At 46.2% G+C, this 22,089-nt stretch overlaps 1 protein-coding gene across 1 annotated transcript in view; it reads right to left on the bottom strand.

Moving 5' to 3' along the window:
- NEGR1 (neuronal growth regulator 1) overlaps positions 1-22,089 on the bottom strand; it is a 171,248-nt gene that overhangs the window by 49,154 nt on the left and 100,005 nt on the right. The window contains exons 7-8 of the mRNA XM_009883989.1: positions 16,121-16,241; positions 9,475-9,626 (exon numbers count right to left, since the gene is read on the bottom strand). Of these exons, the coding sequence (XP_009882291.1) occupies positions 9,475-9,626; positions 16,121-16,241 (273 nt within the window). The remainder of the gene's footprint in view (positions 1-9,474; positions 9,627-16,120; positions 16,242-22,089) is intronic.

Genomic DNA, 22,089 nt, shown 5'->3' with positions numbered 1-22,089 from the left:
ACTGCCCTGGGCTGGGATCACTTAGAGAGGGAGACAGCGGAACAGCGACTCCAGGCAATGCAAACCCAAACCCACCAACCAGGAAACAACAGTCACCAATTTAAAGCTATCCGGGACAAAGCAGCTTGGGCGAAGGAGGTCTTTTGGGATGGCAGTATTGCCAGGATGTTTGAAGCACCTGCTGATTGGACTTTGAATTATGAAGTTGGGAAGACGTGGTTCAATGGTGAGGTCCTTCTCACAACCAGTACTGGTGCTGGGAGTACCTTCACTGGGCAAAGGCAGCAGCTGAGTGGGGGGGGGGATGAGAGCAGCTTCTCATAGGCTGAAAATCATATCATGCGCAATGGGCACACTGCTGGCTCATACTCAGCTGACTGTCGACCAACTCCCCCAGGGCCTTCTCCGCCAGGGAGTGTCCAGCCACTCTGCCCCATCCTGTAGCGTCCATGGGGTTGGTGTGACCCAAGGGCAGCACCGGCACTTGGCCATGTTGAACCTCACACCATTGGCCTCAGCCCATCGATCCAGCCTGGCCAGAGCCCTCTGTAGAGCCCTCCTGTCCTCAAGCAGATTAACACTCCCACCCAACTTGGCGTCACCTGCAAACTGACTGAGCGTGCCCTCGATCCCCTTGTCCAGGTCATTGATAAAGGTATTAAAGAGAACCAGCCCCAGTACCAAGCCCTGGGGAACAGCACTTGTGACCGCCTGCCGACTGGATTGAACTCCATTCACCACCCCCCTTTGGGCCCGGTCATCCAGCCAGTTTTTCACCCAGCGAAGCGTACACCCGTCCAAGCCATGAGCAGCCAGTTCCTCCAGGAGAATGCTGCAGGAAACGGTGTCAAAAGCTTTACTAAAGTCCAGGTAAACAACATCCACAGCCTTTCCCTCATCCACTAAGCGGGTCACCTTGGCATAGAGGGAGATCAGGTTAGTCAAGCAGGACCTGCCTTTCATAAACCCATGCCGACATGGTTGGGTTTCAAGCATCTGCTTTTGTTAAATAACCTGGAGTCTATTTTGTAAATTATCTCAGTCATGGCACTTTCCAACCTGTCGAAGTATTCATTTAAATACTGAAGTCTTGGGTTTAAAATCTATTCTATGATTCTAATGAAAATTCTTGATATCCTTGATCAATAGCTAATTCCTTTTTAAAGCCCCGTGAGCTTTAGTCTCAACAACTTGTTATGAAAATAAGTTCTGCACTTAATAATATTTTAATGAAGGCTTGCTTTGCATAAAGTTTAAAATTTGCCACTGATTAATCTAAGTGAAAGCTCTCTTGGGCTTGTTTTATGAGAAAACTTCCTAATACACCTTCTCTAGACTAGCCAATATTTCAATAAGCCTCTTTTCCTTTAGAAGATAGACAGTAATCATCTTTAATCTCTTGACATGGGAATTTTTTCATCCTTTTTTTTCCTACCACCCCTTTATGAATCTCCCCCTCCATTCTGCAAAAAATTTTTTTTTGAGGCCAAGGCTGAAGTCTGTGTTCTGGATCGAGTTGTAAAATATATTTATATTATTACATTATAGGAATTCTAGTTTTCATCCCATTTATTATTCATGGTATTCTTTGGATTTTCAGTTTTTCCAAAAAGTTAATTTACTTCAAGTTTTTCTACCCCTTAGAAAAGAAACACAAGTTCAAGAGCTCTGACCGTCAGTGCTCCTCACCCCGATCAGGGCATGAGCAGCCACTGCCTTTAGCAGCGCTCTGCAAATAAGTTCCACAGATGACCTTGAATGTTTTAATCATCATAATTAACTGATACCTAGGATGAACATTTAGACATGCCTCTAGACGTGCTTCAACCTCTCTGATTTATCCAGTTCTGTAAGAATGTGTGTCTAAACATTGTTGGCTACGGTTATAATTGCACAATTTGAGAATATAAACACAAATGTAACAAAACATAACATAGAGGCAACTTCGGCAAGGACTCATAGCAAAAATCACTGGGGTTTTTGTTGGTTTCTTTTCCCCTGCAAACACAGGTGCGCTCTCAGGCCTTTGAAGTTTCTTCCAAATATCAAGGGGAAAAACACATGCTATTGGCCTTGCTCAGACGGGTTATTTCTATCTTGTCCCATCTCAGTCACTTATTGTCATATAATTCAGAATAAAGCTCAAGCTGGAAAATGGATTTAGAGAAAATTTCTCCTTATTTCACAGTAATTGTTACCTGGAGCAGCAGTTGGCATCCATATGGAAGGATCTCAAACCCAACACCTAACAGAATTATTACGACTTACATAAACGGAGGATTTGCCCATTTATCTTATTCTGTATGAATATATGAATTTAAGGTGCTGAGTTTTTAACTCTGCCGGGTTCCTTGTCTCAGCAATCTTATGAAATTAGTCCCCCGGGTGTACCCGTGATTTAAAGACAACACTCTGTTTTAGTTGTGTGCTGTTCAGCTGCATTGTGTGTCTCCATTTCACTCTGTGCAAGAACAGGGAGAGAAGAAAGGTTTTTACCTTGGCCATGAATCCCATTGGAGACGCTTGAAAGTTTTCAGAGAGTTGTTTTCCATGGGGAACATGATGACTCAATTAAAATGGCCTGGATGAACACACCTTGATCTTTGAGAAAGGTCCCTCAAGAAACAGCTCCCAGATTTATAACCCTGCTTCTCTAATTCCCTGAATTTCAACATGCTCATCAGGAGCTGGGTGTCCGTCCCAGTCTCCATTTCCAGGACAGGTCCTCTCTGTGATGGATCACCTCTCCTATATTGGACAGATCAGCCGGTCCTATTAGACCAACTTGGACACGGTAAGCAAAACCAAGGACATAGACGAGAAGACCCACCAGTGAAGACAGTGCGCGCACAGAAGGAAAAAAAAGCAAAATCACCTTCAGTCTGTAACAGAAGAGGTACACCACAGATGTTATGAGCTTCCACGTGGGACAATTCATCACACAAAGATTTGGTTTGGCTTTATAAAGGCTATACCACCCTACAGGCGTGGACCTGGATGTCCCTTGCAGCAGGTCAGAAGCCATAAGAAAACATTGCAACTCAGGCGTGTGACAACCCCTTTACAAATGATTTGGAAGTTCCCAGAACGGATTTCAAATCTGCTCGCTGTCCACCACCCCTCCGGAGACCTGGTGGAAGAGACCTGCCCTGCAGGCTCAGCAGAACCTGGATGAGAAGCTCTGGCCAATGACTACACCCTCAGGGGCACGACTGGACCCCTCCAAAGAAAAATTCAGTCCATGCACAGTGATGTCTACAGGAGACTTTGTGCTCGATCCAAACCTTATTAAACCAATAAATGTATTCGACTGCCCGCAGCAGACTTTGAATAGGCTCCTCATAAGTACAGGAATTTTTATATGTATTTAGATAAATCTATATAACTCTTCTTTATTTTTTTGGCAGACCAGCCCTCCTGGCTGAGACATAACACAGGACTAGGCAAATTTAAGTCCGATTTGCTTTGCAGGCTGGTATTTGAGAGATAAAATAGTAAAACATTTCTTAGGTAATTGGACAACAGCAGAAACTGTGGACACAAAGGGAGTTCCCCCGGAGAGTAAATTTCTTTCTAGAAATGTCAAATTTGGTCGGCTAGGCAAAGCTATCGAGCTAAACCTTAGCAGAAACCTGTCACATATCCAAAGACACTAAAATATGATTCCTCAGTCAATAAAATGAAACTGCTGAGTTTAATGATGATATACCAAACTATCTGAACAGAAGACAACCCAAGCGGTCTTTGCACGGGAATTACGGATAATAAGGCCCACCCGCAGCAGCACCAGCCTCGCGGGGCCCCTGCGCAGCCCGGGCAACGCGGGAAAACTCCGGTGGGAGGTCCAGAGGGCAGTGCCAGGGAGAGGAGAACGTGGCCAGAGATGCAGCCCAAACCTTGTCTGCATCAGGAGAATTTTTAAAAAAATCAAATAAAAAAATTAAAATAAAATAAAGCTTGCTAAAGCAGGCATAAGCACATACAGAAACCTTTAAGGTTTAAAAAGAGTCACTTCAGGAATATGACTGCAGCCAAGGCATCAGACAATGTGAAATCACCGTCGCACAACAGCGATGGAAGGTACCTGTCCCAGCAGCAAGCCTGCTTGGCCACCCCGCCCCACCACTAGTGATGATGGCAGTGCAAATGCACGTGTTTACCGGCACATGGAGTTACTCATTTTGGATCATTCCCTTGCTCGTTCCAGGAGAGGCTTTCATGGATTTGGAGCCAATTATTTTGCCATGACACTGTCCTTCCCTCCCTCTGCTCAGATCTCATTTTTTCTTACTCCCGAGAAACCCCGCGTGCTCTTCTTCCCATGGTGACTACAGCGGGTGGAAAGAGACTGCAGCTGCAGTAAGAAAATGTCTGGTTTAAACCCAAAGGCAGAGTTGCTAATGCAGGAAAGCAGCACAGCTACAACCCGACCGCGATGGGTCACCCTGGATGGAGGGAGCAGGTCCAACAGCTTCCAGGAACGACGAGTGGCCTCATGAGCCTGCCATCGGTCAGATGGCCAAGGTCCTCTCTCAAGTCCCCTTAAGCCTTAGTTTTCCTTTGATTTTCATGACTTGGCACAGCAGGAAGTGACCATGGAAAATGGTTGCCTGTCCCCTTATTTAGAAGATGTGTCCCAGCAAGGCCATTATACCACTCTGCAGACACCCTCGATACCTCTGGGTCTTTGATGTTCCAGTAGACGTACCCAACGCTATATATGTATAATATACATAGTGCCACTGAGGAACATGCATGTTATTACACATTAAGTGCAATTTACAATGAGTGAATTTAAATTTTTTGAAGTATATTAATTTATTTTTTTTTTGCATTTCAGACATGAAACCCAATGTATTAAAAATATTAATACAGCAGTTTAATTAGGAATCTTTATGTAGGAACCGGGACACAATGCAATCAACGCATATAAATTGAGGGCATGGTCTGGTGCTTCCTGGCATGTAGAAATGTTTGAGACAAGATTATAAGCATGTTGCACTAACCATAAGTTCACAGTTGGATGCTTATTCAATAAAGTAGTTCTGTTTAGCTGTGGCAATTAAATTAGCACCGAAAATACTACCACGTCTCTCACACACCTTGCTATGCTCCTTCTCCTTCCAAATGTCATTAGTGACCTTTTCTGCAGCTCTTCACAATTATTTACATTTTTGAATAATTACTGACAATATATCTAGGATTTCTGTGTAAACCCGAACATGGGTAACACCTGTGGATCATATAACCAGCCATTTAAAGGAAGTAATTTCTTTGGCAGCTGTTAGCAATGGACACGGATCTTTCTTCTGTATTGCAATTCTTCTTAAGAAAGGTACCACTTACCTGACGAGTTATTTATAGCATTCCTAAAAACTCTAGGGAATGTATAGGAGGTGCTCTTTAGAAAATAAAAATAATACCTTTGCTTAAGAATGAACATAGGCATATCTACTAGAGAAGCAATGATTATTTTCATCTTCTGTGAGGTGGTGGCTTACATGAACCAAGACTTTTGTGGATGACATCTTCAGGGGACACACAGAGATCGCACACGTAGCAGTGAATTTAATGCCTCTACAAACAGTCTCTTAAGCAGATTTATAGTTTCTATAGATGTGTAGATTAAATCTACATGCAGTCCACAACCACTCCGTTTCCTGCCCTAATTTAACATGTGCTCAGGCAGAGGAGAGAGGAGACGAGGACAGGGGTTGGTGTTGCAGCCCTGACTGAGCCAGGATACTAAAGGATGCACCCTCCAGCCTGACTTACACCGCCTGGCTCTGCGGTGCCCAGGATCTGGCACCAGGATCTCCAGCAGTTCGTCCCTCCAGGGCTTGTGGTGGCAGCATCTCACCCCACGTCCCGCTGTGGGGAGCAGGGGCTGCACAACGGCTCCACCTTTACCCTCACGGATGAAAGGCAGGAAAAACTTTCTGCCACGACTCAGCTTTGATAAGAGAAACTACCAACTGTGGCTTCTGGCCAGGAGAGCGCAAGGGCAGGAGACATCTCGGTAAGGATGTTGCTGCTTTAGCAGCAATAGAGACCATCTCAGTTTTGGCTGCTTGAGAAAAGAACAGTGGAATAAACCTACCTCGCTGCCAATGGTTAATGATAACTCCCTCCCCTCGCAATGACCTTGCAGATTTGTTTGTAGGAAAATGCCTTTTGCCTCGAATTAAGATTGCACTAATCTAAAAGCAAAATCTGCTTAATTAAAAAAGGGCTAATCCATTCCCCGCTGGCTTCTCGCCCTTGTAGATGGAACCTCTTACCCTGGGTACACACCGTAACGCCTCATCTCCTGGGTTTAATGAATCAGCAAATCCATGCTTTATTTACAGGAAAGGGCTACATTCTTCTTCTTAAGTACCAGAAATTCTGGGAAAAGCCAGCGTAGGCAGTGCTAACCATCTGATCAATTAGGCCCATAGATGGCAGGATGGGACTGTCCAACAAACACTCCTCACGCGGGTGTTCTGGGAGGATCACGTACTTCATACGCTTACCCACAAAAAACAACACATTTGGATGATACAGAGTACTTAGCCATGAATAATTAGCAAATTGCCATTCATTATTAATTTATTGGAACCACTGCTTCTCCGTATTTTTCCCGCAAGGCTCAGTCTTTCTATTTTACAGCTGCTGAATTTATTATTAATAGCTAGACCTTAGACATGGCCAACAAGTCTGCACTTAGGGATACGATAAATTTTGTTCCGTTCCTGGGATCTGGCACGTTCATAACTCCCCAGACATGAGATTCTTCTGCAAACTGATCTGGCCATCTGTCCCAGGACAGAAGTGGCTCTGGGTGACCTTCTGCTGGGTCCGGCCTGACAGCAGCAGTGGGGTTGTCCTCTGGCCATGGGTGAAGGAGTCATACCCCAGAGAAGTTCTCCCCCTGCCTCATCCACCCGTCAGGTACAGCTCCATTAATCTGCCGTCTCCTTTGCTCAGCCCATGTCGCAGCCACACAAAGTCAGCTTTTACCTTGTCCTGACATCCCTTTACCCACTTTATGACTTTCTGTTAGCTCGAGGTTGCCTTTATGGATCACAGAAAGCCAGAGCCCTCTTGGTAGTAGAAGAAATAATCCTTTTGCTGGTGTCCTTGAGTTTTATATCTGCATGGGATGCAGACACCAATAATGGAGAATTAGCTCTGTCCTCGAGAAAGGCTCCCAGCTGTGCACAGCGACGATGGCATTTATATATTACACGGGGATGTGCAAAGAAAGAAAGTACAGATTCCCTAACTCTGCTATACACATTTTTCTAAAAAAAAAAAAAAGCCCACAAACCCAACCACCAGCAGACAGAAACAGCCAATTAGCAATTACTCGGCGATATTGGGCGAGGTGCCAACCCTGAACCGCGGAGGTGTGCAGGCATCCACGCGCAGGATTTGAAGCGCTCCTGCTGTAGCTGCGCCTCGTGACAGGGTTTTGATAACTCCCCCTGTGCCTTTGGGCTCCCGGCATGGCGTCGCACGGGAACGCAGCGGGGCGGGCGGCGGGGGCCCAAATCGCGGCCGTTACCGGCGGCCGTGCTAATGATGCTGTTGCAACCACTCCGCATCTCAGACTTTATTGCTCCAGTGCAATTAACAGTTTAAAACACACGCTGAAATAAGATGTCAATGTCTAATTTTTAACTTTTGTCAAGTTACATGATAATCAAATTATACTTAACCCTGTATTTGACTATCAAATGCTGCAACCAACCATTAACTGCTAACACTTCCCCCACACATACCTGAACCAGCGCATATGTTCCGCTATTATTGCCAACAAAATAAAATGCAAGTAGAGTTTCACAAGAGAAAATTCTCTCTGAAGCAGTAAGGAGTTCATACTTAGTAAGTTGCTACCCTGTGATTTTTTTTTTTTCTTTTTAAAGCGATACTCTTTCTAGATAACATTAATGCAAACTATGAGCAAGGAAAAAACTCCACCAAATGATCTTCATTCCCAACTGAGATCTAGATCACCACCTTTTGGAAACTTCTCCTTGTTTTGACTAGATTACAAAAATCATAGTATAAAATAAGACATTTCTTCTTGGTCTTTCAGTGAAACCTCTGAGCTAACGCCACCCCCATATTTCATTCCGTGCGGTCACGATCAGTTCCAGATTTCAGTATTTTCTCTCAGACTGTTCTGCTTCACACATCCCATGTCTTTCATGATGGAGGACATCTATTTTTATGATTTGTATCAATGTACTTGGTACTTACATGACATATTCAACCTCTGTGTCTCAAAGTGCTTTTTGATGGTGGCTACTTGGTTACCTCAACAATTTAAAGCTGATAAAATCCTCGCAGCAACTAAGAGACAGATTCAGCTCTGCTCTGTTCAAAATTAACCCAAACCTTAATTTTACCTTCTCTGAATTAAAAATACACCAAATACTATCTGCTTCTGCCATAATATTCCTTTGGTTTCACTTCTTGCATTTTCTGTTTAAAATAAGTGTAATGTTGTTTCCACTTTATTAATGATTTCTCAAATATTCAGTAAAATGGCAGCAAAGGCTTCATGCTATTTTCTGCTTATTACATCTCTTCTACAGTAATTTAGAATACCCTGATAATACATATATTACAGGAAGTATATTCGGAAGGAAGGCTGATGGCTAGAAAGCAATAACCCTAGGATTTAAGCAACTGGAAATCTACATTTCCACTCAATAAGGAATACCTTTACGTAAAGAAAAGTGTGTAGGATATATTCTAAGTTTTGTCTTTCAGTTTTATCACTATTAAAACAGATTAGCATGCAAGTTCAACGACGAACATCTCCGGGTGCCACTAACAGATGGCTAGATATTCAACAAATGGGAAATGCTACAAACGCACAGACAAAAATATCCTTCAAGCAGGACATTTGTGACCCATTTTAGGCAACCTTCGTGCTAAAAATCTCAATGCTTTGCTTTGCCTATTACAATGCTTATTGTCTTTTCCCAAAGACTTAACTTCAAGTCCCCCGCGACTTCTCTGCCCCAGAGGCCAACGACCGACACAGCGACCTGTGCGCGGGGCTCCGGCACCCCCCAGTTATTCAGCTCAGTGTACTCCTTGGTTTTAACTTTGTTTACGGCAGTGCCTTAGTGATCCGTTAGTGCTATTCTGGGCAAAAAGATTTGGTCATGCTAATTCTGTCTCTATACCATGACGGCGGGTTGGGTTTAGTTGTGGGGTTTTTTTTTTTTGTAGATTCATAACTCACTAATACCCCCAAAATGTGGCATCACTTTCAGAACAGAAACCTTTCTGCAGCACGGAATAAATACCCAGGTACATTATTTCCCAGTACTGAGGAACACAACGGTATTTGTATGCCTTGTGAAGAAACCAGGGGGGAAAAAGCAAACTAATTTTTTTTTTTTTTTGGCTTTTGAATCCATGTATGTGGAAACAACCAACCATGAACATTTGCCACATGTCCACGTTACTTACGGTTGAGAGGCAGGCTGGCATTGGTCGTCCCTAGCTTGTTGGCAGCGACACATGTATAGTTGCCAAAATGCTCTTCTGTCACATTGGTAACAGTAAGAAGTGATCTTGTACTATAATTTTTAATAGTAATTCCTTGTTGACCATTGATCAGTCTAGAAAGCAAAAAGAAAATTTCTGTAACTCATATACCATAAGCAATAAATTTCTTTTTTTTCTTTTTTTTTACAGACATAACCGGTAGCACACTAAGCTGTTTATGGGCTGCCGATGTAGCCATTCGAGCAAAATTCTCATAGCGGCAGATCAGCGAGGCTGTGGGAAACACTGGAGCTGTGGGGTGCTGAGGGGAACAGTTTCTGCCTGTGCGCCCTACAGTCGGAAGAAAATACAGACAGGCACGGCCCTGCCTGGCCACAGGACACGATATAAACTCTCAGATGGAGAGCTTATGTTTTAAATTGGGCAAAACTAACTGAAAAATTAAATACCCTATATTTGGGGCAGAAAAGTATGATGGTAAATCTTTCAGAGAGTGTTTTTTCAGACTCTGGAGATGGCTTTGGTCCTTACACACCTCCAGCTGATGGCAGATGAGGATTAGGTAGCCAGAAATGCGGCTCTGTAGGATTGTGACCCCAGTTTATTTTACAGACCTCTACAGCTATAAATTAAACTTGTAATTAGGAAAAATGTGCTCCAGCAGCACTGCATCCCAAGGCAGCAACCTGAACAGAAAGCAGGCAACAAGGTGCAGGACAGAGCCAAACCACGTCTCTTTTCACCCAGCTTGGCTTCACTGGCTTTGAGCTTCCCACCCCAAATCTCATGGGAACTGTGCAGGTCTTCTGACGCTGCTTCCAAAGCCACGTCAGAACCACCACTGCTGCACTGGGGCAAAGAAAGATGACCAACTAAAATGTAGGCAAACCGCATCTGATCAAACAGCAAGATGAGAAGGGTAACCGTGTTATTAAAATACTACCTACAGTTGATTACTCTTAATTCCTTACATTTCACATAAAGAGCAGAGTTCTGGATTAAGTAGACAATTTCTGTTTGATATATTGAAAGATATAATCATATAACCTGGGAATGAATGCAATCTTTTAGCATTTTGTCTAAAAACATCTCAAGTCTGTCATTAATTGCACTTCTGCATATTATGGATTGAATACATCTCATCATTACTTTAGTGGCTCTGTTCCCATTTAACTATATGCTGCTGCACACAGAGGGGGTTTCTCCCCCCTGTGCAGTTTGTGCTCTCAGTGGAGTCACTGTGAAGGACTTTGGTCCGCTCTGTGCAGACCACCGGTGAGGGGAGGACATAGCACACCCCATGGATACATGGGGTTTTGCAAGAAATGCAAAAGAATGGATTGAAATGCCTGGTTTGGCGTGAACACTGCAGTTATAACATTCACCTTCCCTCCAGACTTGTGAAAGGCAGAAGTTTGCCCTTTCAACCTATGCATGTGCTTCTCTACGTGGATGTCCTTCTAAAACTGCCAATGTCTGTCCATCCTCTTTCTGCCTCTCCTGCAGAACAACCCAGGAGACTCTCTCGCCCCAAATGCTCCCGTGCCAGCACGCCGCGGCTCGTAGCTGGTGACAGCGTGTCGGCACCCTGCACATGGTGCTCGGGGAGGCAGAGCAGGCGGGCGCTCAGCAGCACCCCAGGTACTCACTCCAGCCCCAGGTCAGAGGCTTTTCTTGGGATGCCCTTTCCCCAGAAGAAGGCACGAGCTGCAGCCATGGCCACCACCGCTTCCTGCTGCCTTTTGGGGTTTGAACACCCCCAATCCCTTCTCCCAGGGGAATGGAGCGATAGCTCCACTTCCACCTGCAGCTTATTCCTACCAGCTGTTTCCAAGCCACCTCCATCCACCCTCTTGGCCCAAAACTGCTGTTTGAACTACGGCATCTCTGTTCTACAGCTGTAAGGCTTAACTCATGGAATTCCTTGGTTTAACTCAAAGAATTGGGTGAATGACCATACTCAAAGAGTTGTGGTCAACAGCTTAATGTCCAAGTGGTGACGAGCGATGAGTGGCATTCTTTAGGGTTGGTACTGGGACCGGTGCTGTTTAACATCTTTGTCAGCAACATGGACAGCGGAATTGAGTGCACCCTCAGCAAGTTTGCCGATGACACCAAGCTGTGTGGAGCAGTCTACACGCCGGAGGGTAGGGATGTCATCCAGAGGGACCTGGACAGGCTGAAGAGGTGGGCGCATGCAAACCTCGTGAAGTTCAACAAGGCCAAGTGCAAGGTCCTACATCTGGGTCAGGGCAATCCCAAGCACAAATAGAGGCTGGGCGGGGAATGGATGGAAAGCAGCCCTGAGAAGAAGGACTTGGGGGGGTCAGTGGATGAGAAGCTCACCATGACCCGGCAACGTGTGCTGGCAGCCCAGAAAGCCCCCGGCATCCCGGGCTGCACCCCCAGCAGCGTGGACAGCAGGGCGAGGGGGGACTGTGCCCCTCTGCTGCGCTCTGCTCTGGGGAGACCCCCCTGCAGTGCTGCCTCCAGCTCGGGGGGTCCCACCAGCAGAAGGAGACGGAGCTGTTGGAGCGGGGCCAGAGGAGGCCCCGGAGATGCTGGGAGGGCTGGAGCCCCTCTGCTGGGAGGACAGGCTGGGAGAGTTGGGGGGTTCAGCCTGGAGAGGAGAAGGCCAAAAAGGGGAGACCTCAGAGCCCCTTCCAGTGCCTAAAGGGGCTCCGGGAGAGCTGGGGAGGGACTCTGGGTCAGGGAGGGGAGTGATAGGATGAGGGGGAATGGTTTTAAGCTTAAAGAGGGGAGATTTAATTGAGATATGAGGAAGCAATTCTCTCCTGTGCGGGTGGTGAGCCCCTGGGGCAGGTTGCCCCGAGAAGCTGTGGCTGCCCCATCCCTGGAGGTGTTCAAGGCCAGGTTGGACGGGGCTTGGAGCAACCTGGGTTGGTGGGAGGTGTCCCTGCCCAGGGCAGCAGGATGACACTGGATAGTCTTTAAGGTCCCTTCCAACTCTAACCGTTCTATGATTTTTTTGTTCAGAAAACAACGGGTGTCGGGATTTCTGCCATCCCCATGCCTCCACCAGTGCTGCAGCAAAGCAGCAGCAGAGAGACAGTGTCACCTCCCCTCCATGTCCCTGCTGCGGGAAGTGGCTGACACTGGGGGGCTAGAACTGGAAGTGGAGCAAATGGAATCAGAGAGATATGCATATCAATAAGCCGCATAATTAACGGACTGAGGAGTCGGCATTAGTTAGCATAAACTCAGCAGTTTTGAGGATTTCCATTCGCAGTTGTAAGAACCAGATGCTTTTACTTTTAAATTAATTACTCCCGTGCCCTGCTCTGCCTGGCTTATTGACTGAACACAGCATTTATTACTTGTCTGGGTTTTACCAAGTTACTTCTCAGGCTGGAACAGCATTTTAAGTTGTGTGCAGCCACCCTACACGTTTCTTCCCCTTGCTGCTTTGTACCAGTCGCTGCAAAGGGAAGAGCGATCTCCTTTTTATTCCGGAGATTACGCCTCCGCATCCAAAGAAAATCATGCATCAGTGCCAGCCCCGAGGGGTACCTGCCTATGAGGTTTCATATCTGAATACCTTCACGTTATTATAATATATTAAGCCACTATAATGAGTTTTGTTATTTCAAATGTAAGCCTTGTTTGCTTTGTCAAGGATGAGGGAATTTATATTTTTAGATAGGTGACTTTTGGGCTTCGTCCCTGTGGCTGTTTAACATCTGAGATCTAATTTCTGCGTAACCCAACATAACATACTTGAACAGTTCTGAGTTTCAGAAAGTGGGAGTCAGCACAGTGAAGCCATTCTCCTCTCCGCAGGGAATCTTTGTACAGCTTTAGAAGTCACACAATTTTAATTTTAAGATGCTTTTACTAACTTTTGCCCCAAATTTCTAGTCCCTTCTCAGCTCACCGCCCCCTCCCTGACTGGAGGTACCCTCCGCTGGGGGGTCCGTGCAGCCGCCTGACAGCTCCGGTGTGGGGTTGAAGGCTCCATTTTCGATGGATTAAAGAGCAAAACGCGCCCGTGGGACCTCTCCCGGCCTTGCCCCCGCTGCGAGAGAAGTGTGGAGGGGTCCCACCAGGCCGGGGAAGGCGCCCAGCCTCCCGCGGGCTGCAGCTCTCGGGGCTCTGGGCTCCGCAGGGCGCGCTGGGCCGGGGGGGACATGGCACAGCACGCCTCTGCGCCAGCGCTCACGGGAGGTAACCAACAGCAGCTCTTGAGAGCGCGGTGATTAGGCAGAATTAGCCCGGCAATCGCCATGAAGACCAGCAGTTTTAACTGGGAGTAGTCTGCCACTGCTTTTACACTGCTTTTACGGCTGTTTTATGGTGGGGTGATCCCTCGGAGTCTGGAAACTGTGGGTTTGGATTTACATTAATCTAAGTAACAACAATATATTTTACAGGGTGAAAAGGCTCCTTTCAGACACTGAACATACACTCAGCGTTTCAGATCTGACTCCCTGTCCTAGTTTGAGGTAAAACAGGCCCAATTTTGTTCAGTAACTGTGCTTCTCAGCTAGGCCTCTTCTAGGCCCCCCTCTCTCTTTGAAGGCCTCTCTCTTTGAAGAGCAGTAGAGGGCAGCATCTGTCGGTCCCATCTGGGGTCCTCCAGGTCCCCCGATTTGGCCTAAACCACGACACTCCCACCGTTCATTTATTCAACAAGATCTACCAAAAATAATAATAATAATAAAAAAAAAAGTCCTGATCCAAGACTAACCGATGAAAATGGGATTTTCCCTATTCTGTTAGCAGGAAATATAGCAGGGTGTGCAGTCCCAGTATATAAATTTAGTCTTGTACTGTATCTGCAAATTACCTGCAGGATAATGCGCATGCTACTCTGAACTACCTACGAAAGCCGACTCTTCTCAGTTTCACATTAAAACAACAACTGAGCTGTCCAAGGCTCACTCTGTGCTTTCCATCATCCAGAGGTAAAAGGGTAATACCAGAGGAAAAAATACACGTGTATCTCCTTTCCCCTTTCCTGCAAGGGCTGGGGGCTCAGAGATCCCCACGACCTTTGCAGTCATATGTTGAGCATATCTGTCGACAACAGTTTAAAAAAAAAGGATGGACCATTAGATTTAACATAATATTTGAGCGGTAAGACACAATGGGACGGTGCGTTTCTTGCTGATTATAGCAAGCCTCAGGTGATGCACCATCTGAAACAGAAAACAGAAGGCACAACTTTGGTGTCTGAAAGGCTCTGCTTCATCTTTCCTGATGCTGCTCATGAAGAAAGGAATCGGTCAACGTTCTAAATAGAAAGGTGATTATCACACTGGAAATGGCTAATTGAATCCAGAGTGCTAAAACCTGTGCTGCAATATCTACATAAAATATGTTTCTGCTGCAACTCCCCCCAACACGTGTATATGGATCCATATATTATGGATCTTTGGAAGTAGGATGCAAATTAATTTCTCCAACAGAAGAAAAACATTTGCTGTTATATATAGCAAAGATTGATTATATTGTTTTAAAGAATGCTTCAGGATATGGTCAAAGTGCAATAGTTCGGACTGCTCTGAAAACTCACGCAGAAAGACGAGCAGCTAATGCTCCTAAAGGGGAGCAGCTGCCCAGAGAGGAAGGAGCTGACAGATGGCTTTCTACAAAAAACGGTCATTAATATTCTCATGTCAACTCCCAGGTTTAACGGTACGTTCAAGCTGAGAAACCCAGCACTGGGAAGCCAGGAAATTCCAGAAGCTAGAAGGTGCGTATGAACAGTTGCTTACAAGGGACAGCATCCACTCGCTTTTGCATCAATATGTAAACTCAGCTTATCTAAGAGCTTGTTTCTGTCAAGAGCTGCAAAACAAAATTTCCTATTAAAAAAAAATAAATCTACTTTTTCAACGAGCTGCTTTTAAAATAAAGATGACCCTACAGAGATGGCTGCTGTCATTACATAGCACTAATGACCTGAAAGTGAATCTGACTCTAAACAAACCCAAAGCGCTCAGTCAGTTTTTAGGGTTTGAGCAGAGCGCACACCCCTGACCCCTCTTGGATGCTGTGATGTGCAGCAGCTCTACCTGAGCCTGCGCACTACAAACCTGGGGTCAAGACTGCTAATGGCACAACGAGGTGAAAATTCATACACATTAAGCTTCGGTTGAAAGTCTTGTTCATGAACCAACCTTCCCACCCCAACACCCTTAGCGGGAAAACCTATGAAGATGAATTAAAAAAAAAAAAAAGAAAAATATCCTTTTAGTCGACTTTTTCAGTGCTTTTCTGGTTATTATACTTAAAAGGCTGTAATTACTAAAGCAATTTTTAATGTTAGGCTCATTATTGCAATTATCACTATCACAGTCCAGCCGCAGCCGGCCTGACTACACCTCGTTTTTGAGCACAGAAACTACAACGGCAAGGAAACCGAGAAACTCCCCCCCAAAAGCCACACAGCGTGGCTGCTGGTAGCCAACACCGCCAAGCACCCGCCGCCCGAAGCTCAGCGCTGGTTTCAGGAGAGCCTGCAGAACTCATCATCACCGGGGACAAAGCCAGCCCGGCGGTGCCCTCTCTCTTCCACCCGGGTCCCCGCGGGCGGGCAGCATCCCCGGCAGCATGAGGGGGTCGGCGAGCGCCGGCTACTTACTTCCTCTCTCCTTTGTACCACTCAAAGACCGGGGCAGGAACTCCTGCACCTTCGCACCGTATCAGGCCGTTCCCTCCAAGCATCACACCGCTGGATTTAAGTTCCTGAATTGTGGGGGCAACTGGAAAAAAAAGAAGTGTAAAAACGGACATTTGCATCTAGATAGGCAGATTGTTTAACGCCACTTTCTCTTCGGCACGCTCTACGTTACTCTCAGCCTGGCGCGTGTTTTCCAGCTTGGTTCACATTCAACCACGTTTTCTTCCAGCAGTGTAAAAATTATCCCACACAGCAGATTCTGATATATATTCTGTATATTTGGTGTAAAAAAAACACAACTGAGACATGAAGAAACACCAATCCCATACTCAAAAAAAGCTGTTTTTCCAACTCAGTTATTCAACATAAACTATTTGTAAGTGTTAGTGTCATACAAGATGTGTTTAAAACCTGAGAATGGGAAAAAAGCAGATGGAGCCCCAAGGCTGCATGCCTGCGGGGTCCCACTGGGCTCGGCTCCGTGATTCCATGATTCCGTGACCCCCCGGCTGGGGAGGGCTACGGCAGCGCCCCGGGACAGGGACCAAAGCAAGGGCATGGCCAGCACCACTCATCTCCTGCGTCATGTCTTCTGCAAGCGCCCCATAAACCGCATAGGCTTAGATGGCCTTTGAGATGTTGCTTTGCATACCTAAAGAACAAACTTACCTTCGCAATTATGAGCCCACTGCAAATGCCACATAACGGCACAACTTTTCTAGTATTGCACTGGATATAGATTTGTTTCAGTAAATATATTTTTACTTTTTAAATTGTAAACATCATAAATAGCAATGAACATTGTAAGCGCAGAACTGCAGGTACAAATAAAGATAAAAAAGTGATTGTCAGTTTTTCCAGTTGCCAGCGAAAGGCAACCGTAAGCTGAAAATGAAACACAGCAGATTCCTCGGGAAAGAGATTATCAAAGGAAAGGCTGAAAAACAATTGCATTCTCCCCGGAATTTCTTTTACATTTTCTGTTTTTAAACAATAATTTATGTGCATCATAAAACCACTATAAAAACCAAAACACAGAACTTATAAATAAAAATCTGTTTATTTTTTCCCAAGCAGTTTTCCAGATGTTGCTTTAAGGTGTTTATGTGCCTGTAAAACGCTGACTGCCTCTCGTCTGCTTCTTTCACCATCTCACCCATAAGAGACCATAAGCTTTTATGGGAACTCACCACACTAAAGAAGCATCGGATCTATGGAAGAGCAGAGTGCCGGCCAGATTCCCCCCGCACGGGCGGATCACCTCCATGCCACACCTGATGGGACACCCGTCCTTCACCAACACCATCAGCGGCTGCTTTTCCAGCTGCACAGGACATCGCGCGGGAATGCAGCTGTCACAGCCCGGGGAGAGCAAACGCCCGCTCTTACCCCCAATGCACAAGTCTCAATGTTTAACAAAACCATGTGAGGACGTTTGGGGGGGGGATTGAACAGAGAATTGGTTCCCTCCTGCCCATTGCTCACGTTCTCCCTCGTGTCAGGCAGACAGACAGAATACAATTTGCCGCAGCCGGCAAACATCCCCTCTGCCTTCAGTGTTCTCTTCCCAATGATTACATCGAACCAAGCCATAAATTCTTTAACTTTCAACCGGTCACATTAAAATTTCAAGTGGATAATAAACATATAAACAATTAACATGACTACTTGTCCATTGTCTGCATGGGGGGGGGACGACGGGAAATAATCAGATTTTTTGTGTTACTCCATAAAAATCACAGGGACATACAAAGCTTACTCCTTCCTGAGAAATGAAGCTGTTTGTGCAGCAAAGACTTCAAAAAAATAACTTTGAGTGAGACTACTGAGCATGAAGAGCTGTGAACCGGTCACATTTTGCCTCTGCTTCTACAGCAATGTGCAGCACCAGCAGCTGCTGAGAGCACCACACAGCTCACGGCACAGCTTGTGCTTCTGAAGCGTTCAAAAGAATAACACTAAAAATTGTGCAAGACGAACCACACAAAAGCATCACCTGGATGATGGAAGAAAATGAACATCTACTGCGTGGGCACGCAGTCAAGGGAGGTTGCTGAAAGGTGGATGATGATGGGGAGGAGGTCTACCTCTCACACAGGGTTTCCACCCGCCCTGGGACTGGGGACCGCCTGCCAGCGTTCCCACTGCTTCCCTCAAGTTGTAGAAAAGATGTGAACGCTGCAACAGAACCCCGAGGATGTTTCTCCACCCTTAGTTCATATGTGAGCATGGCTGAGGAGCACCACCCTGAGCAGGCCGGTCCAGGCACCGACCCCAGCCCCCTGGCGTTCCGAGAAATACCAGCACGCTTCCCCTTTCACCCATGCCAGTCTGACATTGTGGTTCTGGATTGCTGGGGGACCTGGTCCACCTGCCTGGGGCCCCCCCCACAGGTGGTCCCGATGGACACCTCCATCCTGAGGTTTCAAAGCTCCAGGGAGACCCACAGCCTGCCCGGACCACAACGCATGGGCACTTATCCGCACAGTTACAGGTACGCACCTTGCTGCAGTTTTAAACTCCTGCTTATTTTGTCCCTGGTGACATGAAGAGCAGGACTACATTTCTCTTTGAAGAAAACTTTTACCCATTTAAAGACTCGCGCGCTCATTCTCCTAGTCCTCATTTACCTAAACAAACTCAGCCTAAAAGTAACTCAGTTCTACCTCCCATTTCAGATGTCACATTTCCCAAAAAACAGGCTTGATTTTAGAGGTGCCTGGAAGCCCTCCAGTCCACCCGCACTTTGCCCGAGTGTGCTCCACGCGGGATGCAGTCCTACCAGGGAGATGCTGCCAAGTGGAAGAGGGAGGTTGCTCCGCACAGTCTGCACATGATGCTTTCCTACATGTGATGACACCTGCCATTGCTGACCTAATGCGGCACTTCTTACCCCACTTCCCTTTTGGGATTTCCATGCCATGAGCCCAATCGTCCATCTTACATTTGTGCAAGTCCTCACCCACATGCGGATGCCACCCCACGCTTCTCCTTTACTGGTCACCTTTCATTTTTGTCACAGCTCTCCTGTGTGTTGAGACAATCTCCAGCCATGCCTGCTCCACAGGACTGTCCCCGAGCAGTGCCGGGACACCTGCCCTAGAGGGGATGGAGATTTGCCGCACCTGGAATGAACTCAACACGGCAGGCATGAGCAGATATTATCTATTTCTGGGGACATCGGAGAGAAATTCTGGGAGAGGAGCCGGGATAACGCACTGAACCTATACATTGGCTGAGCTTTCACAAACTCAAAGTTGAGTTGAAGCTATTGACATCTTATGTATCTCCATCACCATGCAAAGATGCTGGGAAGCTTTTCAGTGACCGGGGGTTATGTCTTTCCAGTGCTGAAAGGCGCTGGGAAGATCTATCGTGATCGTGGATTTGGTCCTGTGCAAGAGAAGAGCTGTGACCACCCCGCAGGTTCAACAAGTCCTTAAATAGCGGGAAACAGTACTTTATCCGGCCCTTTTTCACACCATCATGTGGTGGCTCCTTGGAAAGCTCTGCAGCGAGAGGCAAGCATTTTTCTGCATTGTACAAAGGGAATGGAAATATTTGGGTTTTTTCTAATTTAGCGTGGGTAGGATGATTAGCAAAAAAGCTGAGTTTGAAATGAACGTACCACACTGTGTGGACACTACACAGATGATATTTAGTTCTCATGAGTTAAGCAGAAAGAGCAAATACAAAACCAGCAAAGGCCTGAGTCCTGTAGAAAGTTTTTTTTCCCAAAAAGTACCACCTTCATGCTTCTCAACGTGCCCTGCCCACCTTTTGCTTGGTGTTTTGCGGGTTTTGGGGGAATTTTTGTTGTTGTTGTTTGTTTTTTAAATAAATGCACATCACCACTAATAAATTTTAAAATTAAACAATCCATAAGAAGGTACAGCTTGCCGATGCTTTTTCAGGCAGGAGCCCCAGACACCGCGTTCCCGGCGCAGCTGGGAAGGAGATGCCGGCTGGATCCCACCTACAAATCACAAATCCGGGCTTTGCTGTCCGGGAAGGCAGAGTTTTGTTTGGAAAATACTGAAAAACTTCTGAAATGAGGTTTTCTTAGATCTCCCTCGCAGAAGGATTTCGGCCTCTCTTTGTTCAGAATAAAAATAAAAATCAATATTGTCTGCTCTAGGAAATCCCCGGTTAATGCTGGTATGGAAACACAAACCAGAGATAGCTTAGAGTCGCCATTCTCTTGGATTTTTCATTGTCAGGTTGTTTTCTTGGTTTGAGCATAGAGAAACTCTGTGACACAGGCACATTTCTGGCGCACTGATTAGTAATGTGCTGAGCCAAAAATCCATCAGACCCTACTGCTGCCACCGGTGTGGAAGACGGAGTAACTCCAGATGGAATTACACACCTAAATACCCGCTGCTGCTGGTTGCCAAGGTTTGCTTTGGAAAGGAAAGAGAAAAACACATGGGAAGAGATGCTTGGGCCTCCACTACTTCATTTTTATTTTTTTTTTTAATATTTTTCCATGTAGTCAGCACAGACTCATTTTTGAGAAGACATTCATGTCTCACGCTGCAGTTGTCTGCATTGTCATGCTGCTGGCGCTGCACGTGTCTTCTATGTAAAAGATTTTGAGGTTATAATAATCACAAGGAATACTCTGTTGATCTAAATACATATAATTTAGCAAGAGGAAAGCTCATACATTATGTTAACAAGCGCTCACAAGCTTCAATTCAACTCTGCTGTCAGTTACCCACTATACATTGGGTTTTTGGTGAACGCTCCTGCCCACAGCGGAGCTGCCCAGTGCCATGAGGTGTGTGGGATCAGCCAAACCACTGGGGAGGAGAGAGGGATGGAGGCTGACAACACCCCGCCTCCAGCCGGGGCTGGCGGGCAGGACTTTGGGAGAGCTTATACCAAACATACACAAATTAACACCATTTTTCCTCCCAGGTAGCACGGCAAGAATTCCCCAAACACGTGCGGTGATGGTTCCCCCACCCCCTTCCTCCCCCTGTGAAGGGTCTCCGCGTTTCGCAGCGCTGATGACCCCCACCTCATCACCTCCGCCTCGTTAGGTCTTTCTCCAGCTCTTTACAGCTTGTTTTATTTTCTTTTGTATTGCCAAAAAACTTGCCAACCCTCTGCTGACCCCTTTCATAAGGTGTTACGAACAGCACGGGGGGGGGCTTCCAGCACACTCCCTGCCCCGCGCAGGGACCAGGGGGATCCGACCCTCTGAAATTACTGAGGGGGATGATTTAAACCCCGCTCAATCCCGACAGCAATTAGAGGCCTTCCAAACCCCCTGGCAGGTTTCCTGCAAGACCCTTAGGACCACCACCAGCCCCACCGGCATCGCTGCCCACACCGCCGCAGGCAATCCGGGCGGTGGGCGGCTGCTCTTGGGTTTTTATGGCTGCTCATGGAATCGATAGCCAGGATAAATATTGGCCAACTAGGAAAATGTTTTCATTCAGGAGTTTAATAATGATGACTTGAAGTATTACAGAAAATCGTTTGGTGTCCTTAACGATGCAATCCTGCTCCATTCAGCTGATTGATCAAACAGACGGGAGCAAAAGTCCTGCGTGGGCAATAGAAGGCGAGGGATAAATGCAGACGGACACAAGTTTAAAGGCCTGATGAAAGTTTAAAAAGGCAAAAAGAAAGAGCAGCTTTAATAATTTTAAGTAACGTAATTACAGCTGGAAAAATAAGAGAAATTTTGGTTAAAGATTCAACACAAAAGAATCTGAGGTTGAAGGGAGGCATAGGACAAGAGGGAACGGCCTCAAGTTTCCCCAGGGAGGTTTAGGATGGATATTAGGAGAAATTTCTTCCCGGAAATTAAATCCCCTGGAGGGATTTAAAGAACAGGCAGACGTGGTGCTGAGGGACGTGGGTTAGTGGTGGGACTGGCAGTGCGAGGTTAACGGTTGCACCCAATCTTAAAGGTC

This window comes from Charadrius vociferus, unplaced genomic scaffold, assembly GCF_000708025.1.
Source record: "Charadrius vociferus isolate BGI_N301 unplaced genomic scaffold, ASM70802v2 scaffold423, whole genome shotgun sequence".
NCBI classification, from domain to species: domain Eukaryota; kingdom Metazoa; phylum Chordata; class Aves; order Charadriiformes; family Charadriidae; genus Charadrius; species Charadrius vociferus.
This window is presented reverse-complemented; position numbering and strand designations above follow the sequence as displayed.